The 27,461-nt window shown below is 38.4% G+C and overlaps 1 protein-coding gene across 1 annotated transcript; it reads left to right on the top strand.

Moving 5' to 3' along the window:
- Positions 1 to 26,066, top strand: LOC149019187 (Leucine-rich repeat protein kinase family protein). The gene is made up of 11 exons (XM_089153237.1): positions 1 to 441; positions 532 to 664; positions 836 to 907; positions 2,041 to 2,184; positions 2,295 to 2,366; positions 2,444 to 2,503; positions 20,382 to 20,455; positions 20,530 to 20,676; positions 20,749 to 21,087; positions 21,881 to 22,272; positions 25,178 to 26,066. Exons 1-11 carry the CDS (start codon positions 330 to 332, stop codon positions 25,493 to 25,495), a joined length of 1,863 nt encoding a protein of 620 aa, XP_089009363.1. The 5' UTR covers positions 1 to 329; the 3' UTR covers positions 25,496 to 26,066.
- Positions 26,067 to 27,461: the final 1,395 nt, after the last annotated feature.

Below are 27,461 nucleotides of genomic sequence, written 5' to 3'. Positions count from 1 at the left end.
TCTACTTTTTCTTTCATTCTTCATTGCTCCCGAGGACGTTTTTTCTAGGGTTTCAGAAGAGATTCCCGAGGCCGTTTGATTAGATTTGCTCCTGCAGAAATACTAGAAACCCTCTTCAGTCATCAATGGAACAGCTGATTTTAATTCATGCTCCACCTCATTTAAGACCTTTTCAATCCCTGTGGAAATGCTGCTGCTGCTGCTTCTCTTTCTCCAACATTAATAATTGTAAGGTCAAAACTCCTGCAGCTAAAAGCCTAAAAGAATCTTGTTAAGCACCGAAAGCTGAAACCCCAATCCTTGTCGCCGTGTCCTTTCCTGGTTCCTGAATGGAATATCTGATGCACTGTCTGCTGCTATTGCTGTTCTTTTTCTTCTTCTGGTTTCCTTTGGTTCGATCTTCTGACAGCTTACTTTCTCCCAAGGGCGTTAACTATGAGGGTAGGCTTTGCTGTTTCTTCAAATGACTTTTTTTTCGGGTTCTTCTCATATGGGCTTTGAGTTTCTAAGTTGTTTGTTTTCAAATACCAGTGACTGCTCTGATGTCTGTCAAGAGCAAGTTCAAAGATCCGCTTCATGTTCTTGATGGATGGGATATTAACTCAGTTGATCCCTGCACTTGGAACATGGTTGGATGCTCTCGTGATGGTTTTGTCATTTCACTGTGAGTTCCCGTTCCTTATCTTATCAGGGGAAAGAAGTTACCTTTTTCTTGGTTTCCCTGATGCGAGATGCATGTTCCATGCTTCTACCAGCAATTGCTTTCTCCTCGTGTATGGATTGTTTTTCTTTGTGTTTTTTTAATTGACTACCGTCCTGATTTTGGATGATGCAGCGAAATGGCCAGCAAGGGCTTGTCGGGTACGCTATCACCCAGCATTGGGAATTTGAGTCACCTTCAAATAATGTGAGTCATTTGGGCTCTGCTATACTAAACATCTCTATCTATCGTTAGCAGAGGCTGTCCACAATGTTTTTATATCAGTACGTAATTAATAGTTTTGGTTCCAAGATCCCCGAGTCTTTTTCTGTAAACTGTAATTGAGCTAGGATCTTTCTCTGGGACGTTAAGCACTTATATAATGGATAAACACAGTTTCACCTTCCTATACATTTTGTTGGAAAGAAAGTACAGGATCATTTTTAGATTGAAAGGGTAATCTAAGTTTTGAAATGGTTACTTATAGAAATGATACAAGGTTTGAGGTGGGACCACTACTTGTAGTGCTGCTGGTAAGGTTGAATCTTTGTTTTTTTTGTTTTTGTTTCTGTTTATGCAAATCATGAGGATGTTTCGCCTTGATATAATTTTTTCATGCTGTTCACTCAGTTGTGCTGTCATTATCCAGACATACATGGATCTGTTCCTTGAAATCCAGACTTCACTGATACTTGGTTTTTTATTAATGATATTCCTGAATTCGCCCTAGATACCCGTAGTTTCCTAATCTTTCTCTTTAATTAAAAAAAGAAAAAAAAGAAAGAGTTTTTTAAACATACATATATATATATATATATATATATATATATATATATATATATATATATATATATATATATATATATATAATTTGTTTTTGGGCAGTCTCCATTCTTCACTTGCTAGCTTGTCTCATCATATATATGTATTTATATGTATGTTCATTTTGTATGGCAAGAAGCTCAATAAGGAAATTGCAATACAGGGGTGGAGCCAAGATTTAACATTAGAAGGGGCCAACCACAGATATTTCATATAGAATACAATGAATTTTCTACCCATTATCTTTATCGTTAATTTTTTTTCTCAATAAGGGGCCTCAAGTATTAATATTTCATGCATGGAAAAAGGGTTAGAGGGGAAATTTCAAAATTTCGGGAAGGGAATGGGAGAAATTTCAAGAAATTTGGGCTGGGGGGGGGGGCAAGTACTGATATTTCACACATGGGAAGATGACTATAGGGGAAATTTCAAAAAATTGAGGGGGAAGGGGGGCATGGCCCCCCTGCTCCCAATGTAGCTCCACCCATGTTGCAGTAACATCATTCTAATTCTTGCAGGTTATTGCAGAATAACTTTATATCTGGACCTCTTCCTCTTGAGATAGGAAAGCTCTCTGAGCTTTGGACTCTGGATCTTTCAGGAAACCAATTTATTGGTGAAATCCCTAGCTCTTTGGGCTTTCTGACTCATCTAAGTTCTTTGTGAGTTTGTCTTCCCTCTAAAATTGGATAAACCTTTTCCTTTTAACCTATTTGAAATTCTAGCCTTTTATATATGTGACTTTTTTTGCTGTTGGCATGTCAATTTTCAGGCGGCTTAACAAGAATAAGTTCTCTGGACAGATCCCCAGAATGGTTGCTAATCTTACGGATCTTTTATTTTTGTATGTGATCTATCTTGTCTTGTTATTGTCTTTCTCTTAATTTAGAATCAGTTACCCTGACAGGATTGATTAATCAGGGATCTGTCATTCAATAATCTTAGTGGTCCCACTCCAAAAATACTTGCAAAAGGATACAGGTGAGATACTAAGCTTGAAATGATGTTTTATTTTTGGCTAAAAGCAGCTTATGGGGAGTACGAGCCCTTAATTTCTTTGTGGTTTTTCATAGGAATGTTGACTCAGGAGAAACATTTTCTCAAGAAATCAGATTCACTGATTGACTCCTTGCTACTTCCTCCAGTGGCAAAATTTCCATGAAATTCTTCCTTGCCCCATTGCTTATTATACGAAGTGATTATCTGTTCATGAAGAAATTTTTGTTCCATGATTTGGATTCTTACTAGTAATTGATTTAATAAGAATATTAACATGTTAATTGTATCCTTTTCTGAAAAAAGTAGATTTTTTTTCCCTGAAGAAAACCTCCAATTTTTGTATGTATGGCTATAACAACTTGTAATTCTTGGATTTATTGCCTGGTATGAAATAAGATCCTTTAAAATCCAACTACCTTTGCTTGGAAGGCTGCTTCTTATCAGGAACAGCACTTTGTGATAGTAAATGACAGTCAGCAGTTAGGACACACTTGGATATAAAGCCCTATAACAGTGTAAGATGAAAGAAAGCTGGAAACATCTCTCATTAGCTTAAAGGTACTCCAGGGAGGTGGACTTCAGAGTTATCCACTACTGCATGGCAATAAAACAGGTGACTACCTTGTCCAAGACTCCGAGTTAGCCTAATGTAAGGCTAAAGCTAGGATGATCTTTGCCCCAGTTAACACACAATACATAAAATAGATCCAAGGATAGAAATAAACAATTTAGGGTCTGACACAAAAACCAGTCACCAAAAGTATCAGCCTTGGTCCGAATGAAGCTTGTACTTCAAGAGAAGTACTGCAGGTTTACCTGAATCCAGTGGTTGGATTAAGAGATATGACTCAACACTAAATTAGTAACTTGGTGATTGTTGGCCAGATACCGAATAGGTGAGATCAGAATCTCAGATTAGGGAACAAGTGTGTGCTGCATTAGATAATGTTATGCTGGTTCGAATTAAGGGTTCAGCAGTAGGCTTAGTACAGTAACTTTATGGAGAGTTTGACAATTCTCAACACAGCAGAAACTAAGAAACGATAGTAGTGCAAAGATAGGTGGATTTACTCTCAACAGAAAGGCTCCTTTGGATGTAGGAACCACGCCTTCCCACATCAAATTGGAGCCCACGACTAGGAAAAGTCCCTAGGGTTTCTGCCCAGCACGTCTGTAGATTTTCATGCATTTTTAGCTTAGTTTGACTGTGCAGGTGATTTTGTAATCCTGCCCAATCAGGGGTATTGTAGTAATTGTTTAAATTTTTATTAAATCATTAAAAGGCCACAATTCAGGGTCCCTGTCCATGTACAGGTCTCAATCAGGAGACTCAGGAGACCTGTTTGAGTTTGTCTTTCTACTATCCTAGTCTAAGATAGTTACTTTCTATTGTCAATTAGAGTTTAGTTAGGTGTTCCCTTCATATTAGATCTCCAGCTTATTTTGTATGCATAAGCCCCTTCTCTTGATGGGAAGCACCATTTAGATTATCAATAAAGTATTCTTTGTTCCTCCACTTGATGGGAAGCACCATTTAGATTATCAATAAAGTATTCTTTTTTTGAGTCCCTCTTTTGAGTATTGGTGGCGCAATATGTGTGTTTATTTAATTTGGAAAGTCCAAGATTGAAGAAAATTAAGGTCCAAGGTAATGTCTAGCCTGGATTCTTGCTGTGGCTGAAAGGACAGCTTCCTACAACACCGTCTTTTCATGATCCAAGCATCTAGAAGGCCCCTATTGTGGTATTTGGCAGCCTATCCTGGCTCCTTCTCATTCCCCTTTATTTTCTGTTTAAATACCCCATCCCCAATTTCAGTTTCTTCTTCCAGCCCACTTGAAGAACTATAATACCTACGTAACCATCCAGGACAATCTGCCCACACTTTAGCCATCTACCACCACCTTAACACCAAGGTTTAAATTCTTGGTTTCGAAAACGGTTTTGGCCAGCCTCAAAACTGACATATGGGTGAAGTTTTGGTCATCTCGGCCAAAATCTGATACTTTTGATTGGAAGTTTCGGCCCTATTTTGATGGTTTTTTAATTCGAGTTTTTGAATATACCCAATAAAGCATAATTAACAAAATGGAAGAGGTATTTTGCATAAAAAACAATGAAAGGTACTCATTTATATCCTATTATTTGATAGACGTTGCTCCTACATATACAAAGAGTTGTAAATTGTAACAAAAGTACTTTAAACTTTTTATAAAGTCAAATGGAATGCCAAATGACATGATAACTACAAATTGATTAAATAAACAAAAAGAAAATTGTGCCTAGAATCCGAGGTCTTTACTTAATATTTACATACATACTTGTACTAATATTCCACTATTTTTTATGTGTAAAACAGAAAACAATTGGTATTTTTTTTACCAAATTTTAAATAATTACGAAAAATGTTTAATAATTTTCTAATAATTTAAATAAATAATTTTCTACAGAAAAGAAAATTTGACACTGTCATAGTGTAGATTGAGTGATGTCTCACATATATTAGATTAATGTCATCTATTATGTATAGATACTATTTTTTTTTTCCAAAATACATTATATGGAAATTAATTTTTGAAACCAGAAAATAAAAAAAAATACTAGCATTCATAAGGCATATATTCACTGATCATGCTCCCCAACTAAACATGTATTGATTTGAAAAGAAACATGCATTTTTTGATGCATTAACTATCAAGGAATCAGAACTTTGGGCTGAATAACACATACATAACTTCAAGGTATCTTTGACCCCTAACAATCCAGCAAAGTAGATGTTTGTTGACAAATGAGTGTAGGGATTTGAGGGAGAAACAAGGATCTGAAGCCAAAAAGTTGGATTGTAGTCAAAATGATTGAAATCTACAGGCGAAATTGAGACAAGATTTGCAGAATATGCATATCTCATTGAAACTGGGTATAAAAGTAACTTAAGATGGATTGGAATGGTCCTTCTCGGTCGAAACATGCGAGATGGATCGATTTGATTGAGATGGGTCAAGATTTGTTACTTATTTTCCTGTCAGCTCATCTAGTCTCGGTTTGCTAGGAAAGTGATATTTTGGCAAAATTTTGCCGAACTTTCAGGGAGATTTGACCCATGCTTGACGCTCACCTCTCATCCTCATTGCAGCCCCAAAAAATCAACCACAATCCGGATTTGCCCATTCTTGATTCGTTTCCAAAATCAAGATTCATCTTAACTTTAAATTTGACCACCCAAATTTGGTGAAACTTGGCAAGCATCTTCTAGGCAATTAGCTCTAGACTTGATCCATATTTCATCCCATTTGATCATCATTTGGTCTCCCTAAACTATCTTAAGAAAGCTATCCAAGTTTTCCCCTTCTACCCTAGTTTATTTTTTGTTGAGTCATTCCCTAAACCATCCAAACCTATTACACCCTATGTACCCCATCCAACTGGGATCATCCCACATTAACACACTAACTGAAATTAGCCGAGGTTTGGAGATAAACCTGAACTAGAGATCTTCACTGCTTGGCCCTCAGTTGAGGCTATATATCACCTTTAGCCCTAGGACTTAGCACTCAACAATAGTGTTTCTTAGACCCTTGGTGTTTAGCTCCTACAGTATAGCCCTTTTTATAACTTGGACAAGAAATGCTAGTAGCAGAGCAAAGCTTCTTCATTAACTTCATCACTAAAGAAGGGTTGTTATGAGCAAGGTAAAAAATTCGACCCGAAATGAACATTTCAAGGTCGAAATTTCGAGGTTTTAGTCGAAATTTCGACCGAAACTAGATACTTGAAAACTCAATTTCGAGCCTCAAATGCACCCAAATTGATTTGGATTTTTGCATTCTAGCTATGTCAAGCATAATAAACACTATAAAACTACTAGTTTACTAAAAAACTACTGAAAATGTAACATCCAACATTCCAAGTAATCAAGTATATAGTACATGAATCAGAGAAGAAGCTGGAATGTTATTACTTACAAGTCTATTCTATTCAAGCCTCAAGGTCTCCCTCTTCCGTCTGCACCCCATATAAATGACAATATAACTCCCATGATGTTTGCCCCCGCCCCATATAGTTTTGGACATAGTCAAGAACTGCACCTCTGTATGTGGCCTCATCCATATGCATAAGATTCCCTAACGGTAGGAAGTTGTGAATCTCCAAAGGAACTGGTGGTGGTGGGCCTTGTGGCTGTGGAATAGCGTGGAAGATCTGCTCAACAAATGAAAGAGCACCCTGCCCCTGGCTCTCAGGAGAAGGATAAGGATACTGATAAGGTCGCAGTGGCTGACTTCGATAATCGACAGTGGGAGGGACACCATAAGCTCCATAGGCCGCTCCATAACCATAAGGCTCTAGTCGTGGTTGAGTGGCCTGACCCTGAATCTGATAGCCAGGAGGGACACCATATGGTCCTTATGGACCATAACCATAAGTCGACTCAGTAGAACCAATACTCTCCACAGCAGTATCATATGAGAACTCTGCAGGCCTATGCCATCCGGATCCTCTGGAGGTGGAGTCTCTAGCATCATCAATGCTCATCGATCTCATAGATCCCACCAAGCTCTCGGCATCGGATGGACGGTAGGACCCATATGATGGCATGTCCTCTGTGCTCCAGCCGTGCTGTCTCCCCTTCCCCTTCCTCGAATATGTAGAGGAAACATTTTTGCCTCAAGATGCAGCTCCAATATGGTTTGAATACTGTGTCGCGTGAGTGAACTGACTCTCTCTTGTGAATCTCGGTGGTCCTCCTCCCCCCCTTGACTCTCACGTACTGCTGGTGGTGGTGGTGGTGGTCTGTCCCTAGGATCAGCTGAATCCTGATCACGAGGTCCCACACCCTCCTCATCCCCTCCATCATCATCATCACCGTCATCATCACCTTCATCATCACCACCATCGTCGTCATCGCCGGAGGCCTGAGTCACCTCATCCTCAGTGTCGGAACAGAAAATCAAATCCTCACTCTGGGTGGATGCACTAGGGTGTGGCACAAAGGGACAGGCGGGCTCTGCATGTGGCCTCCCCTCTTGGGCCATGAAGTCCCCCACATCAGCCCCATCACCTCTGCAATCTGACTATTGGGAAGACCTCCATCCTCATCCAGGAATTCGTCTCCACTATCCCTGATCCAGTCAACTACTGGGTTATCATCATCATCCATCTCAAATATGTCGGCCAACTCGATATTGGTGCTCTCTTTATCCATCCCCTGTCTAATATGATCCTTTCTCAGTCTCATATTATAGTGTAGGTAGACAAGGTCCTCTAGATGCTTCATACCCAATTGGTTGCGCCTCTTCGAGTGAATGAGGCTGAAGGTGCTCCAATTTCGCTCACAACCAGTGGCAGAACATGTTTGGGAGAGCAATTTGCTTGCAATCCTACTCAAGTTGTGTGAATTACGTCCAAATTGCAACCACCACTCAGCTGCAACAAACATAGACTCCAAGTCATTTTAATACTTAAATAACTAAATTAAAGATAGAATATAATAATTAAATGTATAATGAAATAAATGAATGAACTTACCCGCAAGGGCGGTTTCACGTCCCGATATGGCCACAACACGACCGAAGCTCCCAGTGGCATCCCTAAAAGCCTTTATCTAATATATAAAGAGAAAAAACAATAACTAGTTAGTAGTTACTACTTACTAGGTTAATGACTTAGTATAAAACTACGAATTGTGAATATCAAATGATTCTAATCACTATCTCACCTCCATAAGGATGACTGCTTGTTTAGCTGTATCCGGTTTGAACTTCTCCACTACAATTTGGACAGCATCCATCAAATCTTGCCTCATCCCAAGATTGTCCTTGTAATGGTACTTGGGATTTAAATAGTATGCTGTGTAAGAAAAAGTATGTCATAAAAGGGAATAGTTAATGCTTAATAGTGTGATAACATAATGAAAATTAAATTAAATTAAATACTAGACTTAAGTACTTAACAACTTAACAACTCACCAGCCTTATGCAGTGGATGTTGCAACATAGACTCCCATCTACTGTTGATGATTTGAAGGAATTTCTTGTTGCCATGTGGGTGGACCTGAACAACTTGCTGCTTCATCCTATTTACTGCAGCAAATGTGTGCTAGAGTAGGTTTTCTTTGTTGATCTACCATCCTCAACACATTCACCACAGGCTCAAGCATCTTCACCACTATCCTCACATTGTGCCAGAAACTCTCATCAAGGATAGTCAACTGAGCTCTCCTTCCTCCCACTGATGAAGAACCCTCCCAGTTAAACCACTCCTCTGATGCAAACATACTCCTAAGGCCAGTCTTCCTACTCTCAAAGCTTTGCAGTGCTATCCAATTAGTAGCAAATCTGGTTATGCCTAGCCTCACTAACTCACCCTGACACTTGACCGTCATCATCCTTAATGCATAGGTTTGGTTATATATGAAGGTGCTAACATGTCGAGCTTGGTCTACCGTATTCTTCACAAGCTTGACCTTTCCAATCTCCTTCAACATTAAGTCAATGCAGCGAGCAACACAAGGAGTCCAAAAGAGCCTATATCCGTCCATCCATCAAGGCATCAATCCATCAATACAAAGTTATAAAGTGTACATGTATATGTGTAATGTAAATATATGTATTTACAAATGAAAATTAATACTATATGTTTAGACTTTAGATACCTGGAGTTCTCCTGCATCTTCAACCCAGCTTTCTTGTAGTTGGAGCCATTATCAATCACAATTTGAACTACATTTTCCACTCCAACCTCCTTCACCACTTGCTTCAGTAATTTGTAAATGTATTTTGCATCCTTCTTCTCACCGGATGCATCTATCGACTTGAGGAACACTTGTCCTCCCATCACAATTCAACATGAAATTGATGATGGGTATGCAGTGGGACCAGTCCAACCATCAGCCATCGAGTCACTCCATAATGATTCCACATGGGCTTTAATCCCTTAATGTACTCATTTATGTCCTCTTTATGCTTAGGCAAATACACATTATATATCTCATATGGAGTGGGGCCCTGTACACCACTCCCAGCCTTGCCTATCTGCTCAATCATATCTCTGTAGTAGGGCCCCTGAGCTGTATGTGCTAGAACACTATGGTAATGCAACCATTTGGAGAAAGCCATCCCCACTTTCTCCTTCACACTCCCCCATAAGTGCTTTAACTTTCTCTGTTTATGCTCAGGCCTCGCAAATAGGGCCGGATCATTGCGAAGAATCTCAAGATCCGGATCCGTAGGATGTGTTGAGGAAGCTCGACCCCTTGTAGGGACCCGTGGGATAGGAGCCTCCTGCCTCACACTCTGAGACCTCCTCATAGGGACTTGGGAGCCACCTATGCCTTCCATACCTACTGGCTCTCTAGAGGACCCACAACTCAGACCCCTCTGTTGCCTCCTTGATGTCATCAATCCTTTGTTGCTCCCTACTCATCATCATCGCCCTCCTCAGCTGATCGGCCTCTAGATCAGGGTCACTGTCTCCTGGCTCATCCCTACCATAACCTTCAAGATCTGGAAGGTCATCTAAGCAGGCATCCTCGAACTCATCCCTCTGTGTTCTCTTCTCTTTCGTCTTTTGCTTTGTACCACTAATATATGAGGCCATTGCCTTCTTGACCTCTACAGGCACCTTTGGGCACCCTGTTACATCCCTGTTGCCACCAGCTAGATGCACCTTCAATCTAGTGGCCCCACCTCCTCCTATTTGTTTCTTACAGTAATTACACTCGCTCTTCCTCTTATCAGCTGTCAGTGGCCTCCCATGATCCCAAGCTATGTCTGACATCTTTAAAATAGAGTGCCTGATACAAGAAACACACACTAAGTATCTTGAAAAGCTCCACAATATGCTCCAAAAATGACATACATGCTTCTAATAATAACCTCTTTTTTTTAAATATAAAAAAAAATATATGTATAACTATATAAGTAGTTTTTAATATATAAATAATTTTAAAATATATAAAATACACACTAACTATCTTAAAAATATCCACAACATGCTCAAAAAATTGCATACATGCTTCCACTAATACTCTCCTATTTTTAAATTTAAAACAGAAATTAATTATTTTTTTAATATTTAAATATTTTTTTTAATTATTTAAATATATATTAAATACAGTAAAATTACATAATTAGCAGAAAAAAAAAATTAATTCAACACCATCACAGCAATATGGTGTTTCAACTCTCACATACATTCATTTGAAGCTTATACATGTACTATACATAAACATTTTTAACAATATACATAATTTAGTAAATAATTTTTAGTAACAGAAAAATAAAAAAACAGTAGGAAGAATCAAAAAATAATTTTGACACTACAAATTCATAAATCATCACTCTAAAGTAAACATATATAAATTTGGAAGCAATCTAACATGATTTAAGGCACAAATGAAACAAAAATCAAAAAATGAGGAAGTTGGTTACTCACCTTGCAAAATTTGAGAAAATGCACAAATGGAGGAGCAAATCAAGTGTTTGAAGGAAATGGAATACTAGAAATTAGGTGTAGAATGGGGTGAAAGCAAGAGAAATCAGCAAAAATTGCAAAATGAGGTCGAAATAGCTCTGGTGATATGGCTCGAAATCTCGAAACAGCGTCGAAATGGCGAAAGGGTCGATTTTGGGTATTTTATAAGCTGCGCAAGTGTTGTTTTGGCCCGATATGGTATCGGGTCGAAATATCGACTCGTATCGACCAAAATTTCGGTCGATACGAAACGATATGGATACTTTTCGTGCTTACTACTATATTTCGTTTCGAGTTGGATTTTTGCAGGCATTTCGATCGAAATTTCGACCATTTCGATCGAATTTTCTTCCATGGTTATAAGAGATAAATCCTTGGGTCTAGGGAACCTTCTTGTTGACTGCTAAATCCTCGGGCTGAAGGAGCCTTACCATAAGGGTTAGATCTATCTATCTTCTCTTCTGTTACTCCAACAATACCAACAACAACAACAACAACAACAATAAGCCTTATCCCAACTAAATAGGATCAGCTACATGGGTCCTTAAGGTGTAATCAGCTCTGTTTGAGGCCTTACTAGATACAATGCCTAAAACATTTATATCCTTTCTCACCGGTTCTCCTATGGTTATCTTAGGCATGTCCCTAGCCCTGCTAGTTCCGTTAATCTGAATTAAACTATTTCTCTGTACAGGGGCATTTGAATGCACTCAATTACATGGCCGTGCCACCTTAATTGACTTTCTCTTTAATTTATCACTTATTGGAGCTACTCACACTCTAATATGATCATTCCTTATCTTACCCTTCCTAGTTTTGCCGCTCATCCATCTTAGCATCCTTATTTCTACTACACTAGGTTTTTTTATATGATGCTTCTTAACAACCCAACACTCTGCACCATATATCATAGCTGGTCGTATGATGGTCTCATAGAATTTTTTTTTTTGAGATTTAAAAGAATATGCTGATCACAAAAGACCCCGGGGCCGGACTTGCCTATCCGCTTCATCTGCCCTATTTTAATTCTTTGGGAAACATCATCCTCTATATCACCTTCTTTATTTATGATCGAACTAGTGAACCTAAGATATTGCTTCATGGAATCCCCTTCTCATCAAGTTTCACCGCGTCATCATCCATCTAATCACGATCGAAGTTGCCCAGTAGACACCCTATCTTCTCTTATTTTCTTGATCAAAATTTGTTCTTACTGTTCCAAAGTTGTCGCTGCTGCTGAGACTGTCAAGCTAAGATTGTTTCACTTCCAAGCTATTGATATTGACCTGCAGGCCCTCCGATTGAACCAGGTTGATGACTGAATTTAATTGGTTGTACATATATTTTGCCATCCCCTCATCATGTGAAATTCCTCCATAAATTCTTAAGTTACTAATTTCTGGCCCTATTTTTAATTTGCTGATTTGTGGGTCAGATGGGGCTAAGATATCCTTGCTCTTTGCTTTACGTTAATATGATTTTGTTAATATATCAAGTTCACAAGAGGGGGAATGGTAGAATTTTAATCATTGGTATGTAAAGAGGAGAGACACTGGGTTTTTTTTGTAATAAATCACCAAGGATACAATAAGAAGCAAATAAATAGAAAGGATATAAAGGAATTTGGAATTATTATTTTGAACAGTCTTGAGTCTCTTGACAATAACAAAATCATCAAGGCGGCAACTGCTCATCTAGGGTGCCCAAGGCAGTCGTCTTCTTTAGTTATGCAATATTCACGGATAATATTAACAGAATAAATATCATGTTATTGGGAAAAACATGATAACAGTAAAAGAAAAAAAAAAGCTATGATTGTGAGGTTGTATTCAACCTTGCATACATGGTCCAGTGGCAATGGGTGGCTCACAGAAAGAGGAGAACCCTCTTATATGTCCTTCAGTCAATCTCAAATTCGAACTGAAATTAGGATGAAGTCCCTATGCCTCAACCATTTAACCCCAAGCCACAATAGGTTGAACCAGCAATCGTGAACAGATAAAATTTCTGTTTGAATAGAACTGAGGAAAGAATGAATATCAAGTTTGTTTGAGTAAGTTATCTTGTCTTTCAACCAGCATTGGGAAGCAGATGTCACGTGTTGGATCTCCCTTGGGTTAGGTAATAACACAACGTATCTGAAGATGAAAGAGAAGGATGAGGGAATTGGATAAATTCTTTCTGAGTTCTGATGGTTTGTTTGATACTTGGGAATCATTTGAGACATCTTCTGGAGTTTCCACTAAACCTAAGTGTAAAGATAGACATCAACTTTACTACTAGGAATGAGGATTTCCTTAGTAGCAGTTGAGAGTAGCAAAAGATACTTTCTTTGAAGACCTGATGAATATGAGCAATAAGCAGTAGCAATAGCCGCAAAGCTACCAGGTAACCTCCTTTTTTTGTTCCTGGACTTGCAGAGACATTTTCCCTCCTCAGACATGCAGATTTTCTTTTTTTTTTTGTCATTCTGATCTCATGTAACAAAACTTTAAACCTTGATAGTCAGGACCATGAAGAAGAATAGAACTGAGTGAAAGAGATGAGATTGAGAGAGAATGACAGGACTACGGAGGAGCTTAGCAATTGTTACTCTGGCAGTCTCCTTAGCACGTCTGTGATAGCAGTGAACTACAATCAGACAACGAAAGAAATCCTTGTGAGTAAAAAAGAAGCAGCAGAAAGTAGAAGTTTAGTCTAAATAGGAAATAGAGAGCTAGCCTAACTAGGAAAAGAATAAAACCAGAATAATAGTCACTCTTGAGACAAACCACCTTGTTGTGACACATAACCTGAGGGTGAATGTTTTTGCTGCTGACCACGATTTTAACTGGCCAGAAACCAGGTTGAAACCGGCATTTGTGGGTATAATATTATGTGACGAGTCGGTCAAAAGTTGTGGAAACTATCAAAACTGTGTTGGTTTATTCTGGTCAAGGTGTTTTGTCTTGTTACCTGTGAATTTGAGATTTATTTCCATGATCTTGACAGAGTTAAGCCTGTGGTCTTAAACAGATTTCGTTTCTGATTTGATCTTGTGATAGAGTAACTAACAGGGGCAGAGAATAAGGCCTGAGTCGCTCTAGATAGGGAATTTTGTACACTTAATCTGGGGAAGAGACTTGGAGAGGAAAAGGCTGGAGAATAAAATATTATGTTGAGAAACACTATGTTGGTAGAATGGCTTATTGTGATCAGTGTGATCTCAAGCCCTCTATTTATAGTAAAGTGGAAAGAACACTATTACATAAATACCCTTACATGGGTAACAAGAAATAAAAATTTACATAAACACAAACTCTAATTCCTTGTAGAACTCAACCAACACTCCCCCTCAAGTTGAGGCATAGATATTAGTCATGCCCAACTTGCCTACAATAGGAAGGAAATCTCTTTCTTTCAAACCCTTAGTGTCATCTGCCACTTGGTCTCCAGACCTCACAAAAGGCATGCAGATAAACCCTTGTTCTTGCTTTCTTTTGATAAAAAACCCTATCAATTTCAATGTGCTTAGTTTGATCATGTTGCACCGGATTATTAGCAATACTAATAGCAGCCTTGTTGTCACAATATAGCATCAAAGGGTTTGGAACTTGGACTCCAATATCTTGTAGCAAGCCTTTCAGCCATAGTAGTTCACAAACTCCACGAACTATAGCTTTATATGTAGCTTTGGTACTGGATAAAGCTATCACATTCTGTTTCTTACTTCTCCAAGTAACTAGATTATCTCCAACAAAGGTACAATAACCTGAAATTGACTTCCTATCTGGAGATGTAGCCCAGTCTGCATCAGTGTATGCTTCTACTCTTAGATTATCAGTGGGTGACAAAAATATTCATTTTCCAGAGTTCCCTTCAAATACCTGTTGTATTCTGGTAAACAATCTTCATATGAGCTAAATATAGATCATGCATGAATTGGCTCACTATCCTCACAGCATAAGTGATGTCTGGCTTGATGTGGGACAAGTAAATAAGCTACCTACTAGCCTTTGGTATCTTCCTTTGTCCACTGGTTCTCCCTTTTTTCTTTAAGTTTAGCTCCAGCTTCAATAGGGGTATCAATTGCTTTACATCCCAACATTCCCACTTCTGATAATAAATCTAGGACATACTTTCTTGGGATAAGAATATACTCTTCTTTGATTGAGCCATCTCAATCCCTAAGAAGTACTGTAACTTCCCTAGATTTTAGTCTCAAACTCTTTGCCAAGAAAGTCCTTCAACTTTTGAATTTCTTCACCATCATTCCCTATGATGACAATATCGTCTACATAAACAATAAGAAGTGTGATGCTGGTACTAGACTTCTTGACAAATAAAATACGATCAACATTGCTTTGCTTGTACCCAATAGAAGTCATTGCCTTCAGGAGGCGTCCAAACCAGCATTTAGGAGTCTGCTTTACATAAATTGACCTCTTCAACCGACAAACTTTCCCTGCAGTATTGTCATCGAAGAAACCATGTGGGGTTTCCATATAGACTTCTTCCTCTAACTCCCCATGTAAGAAGGCATTTTTTATGTCTAGTTGGTGTAAGTTCCAGTCTTTGTTCATAGCTACAGACAACAGAACACAGACAACATAACTCTGACAGTGTTTAGTTTCGCAACAAGGGCAAAAGTCTCCTGATAATCAATCCCATAGGTCGGGGTAAACCCCTTTGCAACTAGTCTAGCCTTCAACTTGTTGACTGATCCACCCATATTTTGTTTAACCACAAACACCCATTTGCAGCCCATTGGTTTTTTTCTTGGAGGAAGTGTAACTAGCTCCCAAGTATAATTTTTCTTTATTGCCTGTATTTCCTCTACCATAGATGCCTTCCATCTTTTATTCAACTTTTAAGAACAGATATAAAAGCACGGTAAGAGTCAGACAAAGAGGCATAAAAGACATATTTAGCTATGGGATGTTGAGTACAAGATCTGACTCCTTTTCTAACAGCAATAAGAAGATCAGAAGAAGATACCTTAAGGAAAACAGTAGAATCTGATTCTGGAGCAGGAGATTGAAGTGGTAACGTGTCACCTTTCTCCACCTGCTTTAGTCGGTTGTAATTCTTCCTCTGATAAGTCTACACCTCCTTATTCTAGTCAATCTTGTTTTGAAATACCTCAATAGTGTGCCTCACAGGAGTGGTCTCCCCCTAACTAGGTTCTTCACATGGTTCAAAAAACGGAGGGGGGAATTAGAGTCCTCAGGTATATTGGTTGAAGTCTCCCCCTGGTCAGGAAACACTTCTTGAACTCCTAAGTTGTGTTGTGGTGGTGTGATAGGAAGGTTTAGAGTTGGAAATAACATTTCTCCTCCAGGATTCTCCCCCTGGAGAGGTGTATAGTAAGGGTAAGTCTCATTAAAAATGACATCCATGGAGACAATGGTTTTCCTAGAAGGAGGATGATAACATCTGTACACTTTTTGAGTGGTAGAATACCCTAGAAAATGCAGCGTAGGCCACGAGGAGCCAACTTACTTTGATGGGTTGTGATTCTAGCATGACAGACACATCTAAAAACCTTTGGGGGAGTAATAAAAGAAGAGGTTCCTTGGAGAAGCTCATTAGGACATTTAAAATAAAGTATCCTATTGGGCATCCTATTTATAAGGTAAGATGCAGTGAGTATGACATCACTCTAGTATTGGTCAGGGACATTCATAGCAATCATAAGTGAATGGGCTATCTCTAAAAGATGTCGATTATTCCTTTTGGCAACCCCATTTTGAGCAGCGGTATCAACACAACTGGTCTGGTGTATTATGCCAGAGTCAGAGATATCGCTGAAATTCACCATCAATATACTTTGTGCCATTGTCACTGCGAAGGATCTTCACAATGGCATTGAATTGAGTTTTAATCATATTATAAAAATCACGAAGACATCGAAAAACTTCATTCTATTGTTTTAAAAGATAAATTCATATAAAACGAGAGTAACAATCAATAAAAGTAACAAAGTACTTATGGCCAGTAATAGACACACGTTGGCAAGGGTCCCACACATTAGTATGAATGAGTCCAAAAGGAATAGATTTTTGATTATGAAGAGAAGGTAAATAAGTAGAACGAGTCTGCTTTGCAAAAATGCAAGCTTCACAAAAAAAATTCATCCGTTTTACAAGAAGAAACTAAATTGGGAAATACTTTCTTAAGAGTTCTTGGGGGGGGGGTGACCTAGCCTACGGTGCCACTACTGAAGGTCTAATATTACTGATGGACCTTATTAGGAGATGCAGTCTGAGCAGAAGTAGATCCTTTAATTGGCTCCAATAGATAAAGTCCATTGTTTAGTTTACCACGTCCAATCTCCTTCCCCGTTACCAGATCCTAGAAGATACAATAAGATGGGAAAAAGTCACTTTACAATTCAAGTCATGTGTCAGACTATTAATAGAGAGCAAGTTAGTAGAGAAAGAAGGAACGTGTAAAACTTTAGACAGAGAAAGTGATGGAGAATGCTGAATGGTTCCTTATCCAGCAATGGAAGAATATGAACCATCAACAATTCGAACTTTATCTTTTTTTGGAAGTTGGAGCATAATGTAAGAAAAAAGAGGATGGACTTGTTATATGATCTGTGGCTCCTGTATCAAAAATCCAGGGAGCAGAAATTGAAGAAACATGGTAGCCTATAAAAGTTTTACCTGAAGTAGCAAGGTAGGAGTTGGTATGGGTAGTGGAGGAAGCAGTAATAGAGGCTGTACCAACAGCAAAAAATTGCAGAATACGTCGCAGAGTAGCTAACTCCTCTTATGAAAACCAATGTCTGCAGAGGGTGTTGTGGAAACTGTCTCTAGAAAGATTAGCTTTCTGTTTTCCCTTTCTTTATGCTCTTTCTTGCTCAAAATCAGCAAGCTTCCCATGGAGCTTCCAACAATTGGCCTTGGTATGATATGGTTTGTGACAGTGCTCACACTTGATAATCTCTTTAGCCGAATCAGATTTAGTGCTAACAGACTATAAGGTTGATTTCTCCACAATAGGATCATGAAGTATGGCTAATAGACGGCTTTCCTCATACTGAACAAGGGCATAAGATTGTTAGAGTGTAGGAAAGGGAGAATGACTTAATACTTGCACTTTGATCTGATTATACTCTACATTCAAATTTGCCAGGAAATCATATATCCGAGTCTTATCAATATGCTTCCTATAAGTAGTCACATCATTTGGATTAGTGGGGTGATAATCCCCATAATGATCCAACTCCTGCCAAAGAGATTGCAACTAAACATAATATTGGCCACAGTCAGTTCCTTTTGGGTAATCTCATGAAGCTTCTTTCGTAGCTCATAAACCTGTGCATCATTCCCCAACTGTCCATATGTTTCAGTAGTAACCTTCCATATTTGGGTTGTAGTATTAAGTAATAGGTATCCATGGGCAATATTTGGATTCATAAAATTCAAAAGGAATGACATAATAAGAGTCATTCGAGATCCATTTATCCTGTGAAACACCTGTGGTAGTAGGTTTGATAGTGGTGCCCCTAATGTTTCCAACAAGTCCTCTCTTGGCAATAGTTAGGTAAGCAGATCGAGACCAGATCGAATAATTTGTTCCATCAAATCGTACCGAAAGAGGATGAAGAGTAGGGTAATGTTCGGAGCCAGTGGGAGTAGTAGTATCATTGGTAGTTGCCATGTTGAAAAAATTGGCTGTAGTTCTTCAATCGTCACCCTTCAACAATAATTGAAACACGGCAGAATGTAATAGCCAAACCACGATTCAAAAAGTGCATATAAACACCATGTTGCTTTCTTTCTTTCTTTCTTTTATTATTTAAATAATGGGAAAGTACAATAAGTCCCTAAAAAAAAGCTGAATTTGCAATTAGGCCCCTGAAACTATGCAAATTTATACACAAGTCAATGAAAATGTGTAAATTTGCAAATAAGCCCCTGAAAGATTGTAAATTTGCAATTAGGTTCCTGAAACTATGCAAATCTACAAAGTTCCTGAAAATTTGTTAATTGCAAATAGGTCCCTGCAAATATGCAAATTTACCAAAAAATCCCTGAAAGAATGTAAATTTACAAAACAAACCCCTCAGCCATCGTATTTATGTTTTCTGTTTTTTTGGTTGGGTTAATCGAATCGCAAACTAATCTGGTCTTCAGGAGCATCTCTTTCAGACGAAGGATGAGAAAAAAAACGAAGGAATAACTCACTGTAGGTGTACGAGAAGCGGTAGTTGCAAGAGCAGTGGAAGTTGCAAGAGCAGTGGAAGTTGCAGAAGCAGCGGCAGTTGCAAGAGTAGTGCAATTGCAGGAGCAGCGGCAGTTGCAAGAGTAGTGCAATTGCAGGAGCAGCGGCAGTTGCAAGAGTAGTGCAATTGCAGGAGCAGCGGCAGTTGCAGGATTAGTGCAGTTGCAGGAGCAGCAGCAGTTGCAGGAGCAGCAGCAGTTGCAGGAGTAGTTGCATTTGTAGAAGCAGCAGTTTCAGGAGCAGCGGCAGTGGTGGAACCGAGACGGAACTGAATACCCTATTCGAACCAAGACGGAACTGAATCGAATTTCTTCTTCTCGTCTTCTTTCTTCTTTTTTCTGTTCTTATTCTTCCCTAATTGAACTGAGACGGAACTTAAGAACTGCCAGAAAAAGACGGTAGAACTGAAGAACTGCGATGGGTTTGAAAAAAAAATCAGAAGAAGATGCCATGTTGAGAAACCCTATGTTGGTAGATTGGCTTATTGTGATCAGTGTGATCTCAAGCCCTCTATTTATAATAAAGTAGAAAGAACACTATTACATAAAAACCCTTACTTGGGTAACAAGAAATAGAAATTTACATGAACACAAACTCTAATTCCTAGTAGAACGCAACCAACATATTATTTTATTATCCCAATAAAAATGAAATCCTAAATGTCTTTCTAGACCCAAATCCCAATTCCTAACTGACTCTTGGCTGGACTGGTTGAACTGGTTTAGCTACAGATCTGCATCACCTATTCTTTTTTAAATTTCTTTTCTCATTCTAGTCTAAATTCTAGAGAAGCAACTTTCTTTCAGATTTGTTACTTACCAATGAGTCTGAATCCCTTTTTTTTACCAAAAGCAAAACTGCCAATGTTCTTTAGCTTTGTTGCTTGGGGGTTATTGCAAACTGAAGACCTGGAGTTGCCATTATGAAAATTTTGAGATGGTTTATTTGATATACGGATTCTGGTAATCCTGGAAAAAATTTCCTGTTTCATTTCATTTTCTCTATGTTCTAAGGTTAATTTCCATTTTTATTCTCAATATGAAGTTTCATCGTGGTACTTTTTCTATTTGTGATTGTTTGAAGCTGTAAATTTCCTTTAGTCTTGCTGGAAATTTTTTCCTTTGCACACCAATCATACAAGTTTGTAAACTGATGCTTTGCTATAACTCTCCTTTTAGTGTTGCAGGAAATATGTTCCTTTGCACTCCATCACTCTTACAAGTTTGTGCTGATCCTTCAAAGCCAATAAATGGTAATGTAATAAATAAAAGTTATTGTCATATGTGTTTATTTTAGATGTAACATTTTGTCATGCTTTGTATGCAGCCATTAACTCAATACCAAAAGCTAGCGGTCATCGTAGATGGGTTGTTGCAACTTCTGTGGGAGTCAGCTGCACCTTTGTAGCTTCTGTGGTGTTGATTGTTTGTTGGATGCACTGGTGCAGATGGAACTTTCCATTTCTCACATATGGTACGCCATAGTTTACTAACAGGCATTAGGAAAATGTTGAGCATTTTGATTAATTCATTCAATTTCTTGCAGAGAGGCAATATTTTGAATTTGACATGGGTCATATCCAAAAGTTCTCATTTCGTGAACTTCAAATTGCTACCAATAATTTTAGTCCCAAGAACATTTTGGGTCAAGGTGGTTTTGGAGTGGTCTATAAAGGATCTCTCCAAAATAAGACATTCGTGGCGGTGAAAAGGTTAAAGGATCCGAATTTTACTGGAGAAGTGCAGTTTCAAACTGAAGTAGAGATGATTGGCTTGGCTGTACACAGAAACCTCTTAAAGTTGTATGGCTTCTGCATGACATCTAATGAGCGGTTACTTGTTTATCCATACATGCCGAATGGGAGTGTTGCTGATCGCTTGAGAGGTTTGTTTTCTCTCTTCGTTCTCTTTTCTATATCTGATATTTTGTGGAACTTGAAATTGGATGTTCTGGTCTCACAAGCATTTACTAGAATCTTAGTCCTTTGAGTGTGGCAATACTTTACAGCTTCTAATGCCATTAGGTGTGAGGGTAGTTTATGGTTTTTTAGATTTATTTTAATTTCTATGGTCGTAGCTTTCCCCTTCAAGTTGGGTTTAGGCACAATTTGTTGTGTTGTAGGTTTGAAATTATAAACTAATATGCTTGCATGGGATACTTTTTTCTTCTTTTTTTTTTTTTTTTTGGGGGGGGGGGGGTAGAAGTCGCATGGTTTTATTGAGGAATTAATGACTTCAATGTCGAATTAGTGCAGAAAGTATACCTGTTTTGCTAGTTTATGTTGGTCCATTATCAATGTTCTTTTTTCTCCAGCCATCATATTATGGTTGAAATTTCATGTGAGGTGTTTAAAGCACTTACCCGTCAATTCACGGTAGGTGTTTTTTGAAATGTTTCCATTCTACTTTCTCCCTCTTTCTGCCATTGTTGTCCCTTTTTCTCTTTTGGCAAGGCGTTTATCTTTGCCTCTGCTTGTGTTCTTATATTTAGAATAAGACTAGGTTTTAAACTACAAGTTTTTCCCTATGTTTTCATTTCTTGTTTACTTATTTTAACTATCATGTACAGAGGACCTCTGCTTGTGTTCTTATATTTAGAATAAGACTAGGTTTTAAACTACAAGTTTTTCCCTATGTTTTCATTTCTTTTGTGTACTTATTTTAACTATCATGTACAGATCCTCGTTGTGAAAAACCGTCTTTGGATTGGAGCAAGCGAATGCAAGTCTCCCTTGGAGCTGCTCGTGGATTGTTATACTTACATGAACAATGTAACCCAAAAATCATTCACAGGGATGTAAAAGCTGCAAATATCTTACTCGATCAAAATTTTGAGGCTGTGGTGGGGGATTTTGGGCTGGCTAAGCTTTTAGATGAGAGGAATTCACATGTCACTACGGCAGTGCGAGGCACTGTAGGACATATAGCTCCTGAGTATCTTTCTACAGGGCAGTCCTCTGAAAAAACTGATGTATTTGGGTTTGGCATATTGCTTTTGGAGCTCATAACAGGGCAAAAAGCATTGGATGCTGGAAATGGTCAGGTTCAAAAAGGAATGATTCTTGACTGGGTCAGTAATTACTTTTGACTGTTATTATTACTTTGATTTGCCTCTCATCTATGATATTATCACTTACATTCTTTTTAATTTAATGAAATATTGCAAGAATCATGGTGAATGTCTAAGGTCACTGACACTTCTAGAAAGAATTATGCATTACTGGTTTTGCTTTGTCTTTTATTATTATTTTTGTGTTTTATATGGGTGCTGCATTGACAAGATTGCCTATATGTATTAACTTCATTACTGAAGAGTAACGGCTGATGAAGGTGTTGAATCCAAAATTCGTATTTGAATCTAGAGTGAATTAGAAATCTAGGATTTACAATTGCTTTTGACATGCTGTTTTTTCATGGTGCCCACCTAATAACTCCTTTTTTTCTCTCCTAATCTTGTCCAATATCTCTGATCTAATGTTTTGAAGAGCACCCATCTCTATGACTGATTAGGTGCGCTGCCCAACTTCAGTGGTATCTTCCAATATTTACAGTTGCGTTTCATAACTCTTATCACGCTACATCTTGCCTAAGGAAAGATGAACTTGTTTCCTTTTATGAGATTGTTCTTATTTTCCTCGTAGTTACTGCCACATTTTTCTTCTCCCACAACCTACTTGCTTAAGGTGTAAAATAAGCCCAACATGGTCAAGAATATGATAACAACAGATAGTCATTGATTTCGAACAGTAATCTGTAGGACATGTTTTGAACTACACAAGACAGAGAGTGAGACCAATATCATAATCTAATTGTTAGATGGTAGTGAGATGTAAATTGAGTGGGCCTTAAAGGTGGTTTTTAAAGCATTCCAGATATTAGCTTGTATCTGCTGGTTAGATTTGCTAGAACATTAGGCAACAGAAACTAGAAGCTTGAGAAGATAGAATTTAGTAACAGAAAACAAGCAGTGATATATCACAAACCAAAGGTCAGATGGACCTCCAATTCTGGTTGTAGGAAGGGTCTAAGGAGAATGTCTGCTCAAAGTTTGAGCCCTATCCAATGGCTGGACAATGAATAAACATAATAAGAAGAAAAGCCAGAAACTGTAGGGATAAAAACAGATCAAATCCTGCACAATCAGTGAGTGACTGCTGCATATGTTAATAAAATAATTAGATGACCAAAGAGGAAGAGATAATTCCCAAAGAACTACATGATATGAGAAAGGTGAAGAAGTACTTTAGAAGTAAATGATGTGAACAGCAAACCTGACCATCAAAGTGAACGAAGAATGGAGCAGTGCTTATTTTGAGTGCCCGATGGGTATTATGGACATGGGTTCAGTATTTTTGGGTTTAGGAGGCCACCTTTGTTACTTCAAATATTAGGAAGTGTAGGCATAAGCTGGATTAGGGTTAGATTTTATTTTGATAAGTTGTATTCTTTATTATTCGAGTTCATATGAGGCTGCACAGATGTCCCACACTCTGGCCCCAAATTCTTTTTTGTATGCTTCTAGATAGATTCTATTTGAAGAGATTCATTAGGTTATAATAACTCAACCTCCTGTGGTGGTTTCCATTTTGATTATCTTATTGAAGTTACAAATGTCTACTACCGTTGAATTGAGAAATAATTTAGCCTTGAACTTGTGAGATCTGCGAGAGACGGGGCATGCTTTTATGGGATTCCAAACTAATCTACCATGGAATGCAGTGGAATTCCTTCGCCACAGGGGAGGCCTAACGTATGTCCTATATTTTCTCGGTCAACAAAGATTATCCTACTTGATTCTTGATCTTATGGTTGGACAATTGTGAAACTTTTTATTCTTGTTCTAGTCTTTTAAACCTTAAACTCTCTGACCAGAATTTCTAGTTCTTTTTTTATTAATTCTTTTTAAATGTAAACTAGACTTTCTAGTTCATCTGGTCACAGATATATGATTTCCTGTCCATGTGGTTCTAGGTTTCCTTTTTGATTCCTGGTTACTATTGTTGGGTGAATAGGATGCCGTTAGAAGGGTGTTGCTGGAAATCAACAGAACAAGAAGGTTGAAAAGAAAGAGAAAAGTAGAGGGAATATAATTCGTATAACCACTAAGCCTAGGTGAGCTTCACCACAACCAGACATTCAAATCACCACCTAGGACGTTGCAACTGAAACACCACAGTAGTAACTAATGAGCATTTATCCTTTCCTCTCTTGAATAGCCCCCCAAAAAAGCTAATTGTCATTTTTTTTAATATAAAATCTTCTGAGACCTTTATCCAGAGGATCATCTGATCCATGGAACATGAGTTATTGATCGTCTTAGAAGTTGGTAGTTGGTACAAACTGCTCATTGTCAGTTTCCATCTTCTGTTAACTATTGTCTGTGTTGATTTCATTATTGGGTCAGCCTGATATTTGCAGGCCTTATACAGTCTATTAAGGAGTATATTCAATTCTGTTTTCAGTTTCCTCTGACCATTATATATCAGAAATCCTTATATTCTTGCCTGTTTACTCTTGATCACTGTGATTTTGTTCCTGTGTGTAACCACACCTGCATTGGTGCGGGATGCATCACTGAATTGGTATGGAGTGCATCTTAATTCGTGCCATCCAAATATTGCGTCTTGGCAAGGATTTCCCCACACTTTTGTATTGGAAAAAGAGTTGTTGGAAGAACTTTTGAAAATTCTAGAATAGCATATTGACTGATGGTTTTGAAATATGGTGACCTGTCATATTGAGTGTCATTGTTGCACAATCTAGTCATATGGACCATGTGAAACGTTGACCCAAAAAAAAAAAAGAAAAAGAAAAACCACGTGAAACCTTTTTTATTCCATGGTGGGTCCTTTTTTGTCATTTATTTACTCTGTTTCTTGGTTGGGGCTAGGGGGGGGGGTATCAATAGCTCTCATCCCATGATTTCTATATTGCTTTTTCATGGTATCATTAGTAATACCTACAAACGTATGCAGGTTAGGACTTTGTATGAGGAGAAGAGACTGGAAGTGCTAGTAGATAGGGATCTTAATGGATGTTTTGATGCTGTTGAACTTGATAAAGTAGTTGAGGTAGCTTTGCAGTGTACTCAATCCCATCCAAGCCGACGCCCTAAGATGTCAGAAGTACTGAAGGCTTTGGAAAGCGTGGTTGGTCATTCTGTACATTTGGAAGAGGAGCAAGTTGGGAATCATTCAAGGAGGGAATATGGATTTTCCAGAAATTATAGTGATGATGTTCATGAAGAATCCTCATTCATTATTGAAGCCATGGAGCTGTCTGGGCCAAGATGACAAGTACCAACTGCTTCACTGCAAATGAAAAAGGAAAAGAAAAGGCAAACCAAAAAGCAATACCATGGAACGTGAAAGTATTTTTACGAAAAAGAAAGAGGACTGGAAATAGATTGTAAAAATGTAGGAAAATGCTTGAGGCTTATTTTATTCATTTTGTAAAATTCGTTCATTCCCATAAGCTGTATTACTTCTGAACTTTGTTCACCCAAATATTTTTCTCAACCGTTCTGATGATAAGGTAGACTTGTAAGCCTAAAATCTGCATTTATATAAATTTGATGACCTTATTTATCACCTGTGCAATGTGGGTTGTGTAGTCTAGTAGTAATGTTTTTCTTTTTTCTTTTTGGTAAGGTCTAGTAGTAATGTTTCAATCTATCAGTCATGTGAACAGAAATGACCAATGAAAATATTGAATCATTATGAAATTTGTCATGCTCTATTTGATCAAATCTATTACCATTGGATCTGAACGAGTGACTCCTGGGATTTAATAGATGGCCTTGTGAGCAATCTGAGATGTCCACCTACCAAGCTTGCTCTCAACCTACTTCCTGGAATGCAAAATGAAGTTGGGATTAGATGGACAACCTGGTTGCTCCTATTTGTTGAGTTTTATTAACGGATTATTATATGATCAGTCATGACGTAGATGGTACGTTCTAGTACTCTCGCCACCTGTAAATTTGTGTAGCATGAACATGTCCTCGAAGGTTCTTGCAGGGTGGTGCTGATCAGGGATGGTCAGCGGTCAGCCTCAGGTTGAGTGTGTTGCTGCACAAATCTGCTCATCACCATGATCAGATGTACCTGCAAAATCGTGCTCGACTGGGTTGGTCAAGTAGCGTCTCCGACGAACAAGTTAGTCATGTATTCAATCTCGTAACTACCAAAACAGATTGTAGCAACAACACCAATAGATAATTCCGCTGATCTTCTTTCAACTTTACCTTCCATGAATGGAGATACGGGTTTTCATAATTGAAGTTGCCTGGGTCATTCCGTCATTGAGTATACTTCAAATTCCTAAAATAAATCTTAGCTGTAGAAAGAGTTTGATCAATATAGTGATTGTTGAGTTCAGCTTAGACTCCAAAAATAATCCGAACTTCCTGACTCAATTGGAATTCCTTTATTTGAGGGAATTAAACTTTCATGGACAAGCGCTTCAAGTTATTCCAGTTTGACCAGGTTAAGGTTGAACTATATAAGCCGATCTGATGGGATTTATCCATAATAGCAAACCCCCAGTCATTAGGTTGGAGCATCCCAATGCTGGGCGTAGGGACTATTCCTTTCCCCAAACAAATGATATCTGTATGAGTCATCCGCCGGCGTATTGATGGCGAGTGACGTGCGCATGTTCCCCATTTCACCTTTTTTGACAAGTGGCCACGTCCTGCTAAGTGATGTTTGGCGGTTTCAACGTCGCTTGGTTTCCAACCCCTAAAACTAAATACAAAGAAGAATAACGCTGGGCCACTTGAAATTCTGGGAGATCTTGATGAATATATCCTTACCGGCCGAATTTGTCGCCCCTGATCGGATCTGGTAAGGGCTAATCCCTATGATCTGATTCGTAGATATGTCATACGAGCACCTTCCTGAAGAAAGACCTGACATGAAACTTTTTCAAAGCAACAATTGAGTAATGCTCTTTGACAGAGGCTCTTACGATGGATCCTCTAATTCACGCACCACCATTGAAGTCCTTCCCATCACTCTGTCTGCAACGAAGCTCGTTTGGAGGCGGCATATCCAAACAAACCTCCAACTCCAACTTCCGCTCAGTTACATCCCTAGGTCTCGACTTCTCCCCTATCATTTCGCGATTAGAGTTACATGTTTCTCACAGAAACTCTGCCAACCTAATTTCATATGCCTACAACGCCCCCGGCCATTTATTAAACTGCAACGCTTCTTGTCGGACACAATCTCTTTATCACCGCCACTTATCTCTTCA

This window comes from Hakea prostrata, chromosome 4 (genome assembly GCF_041222555.1).
Source record: "Hakea prostrata isolate BN-2017 chromosome 4, UWA_Hpros_2, whole genome shotgun sequence".
Lineage (NCBI taxonomy): Eukaryota > Viridiplantae > Streptophyta > Magnoliopsida > Proteales > Proteaceae > Hakea > Hakea prostrata.
Note: the sequence above shows the minus strand (reverse complement) of the source record. Positions and strands in the feature narration are given on the sequence as shown.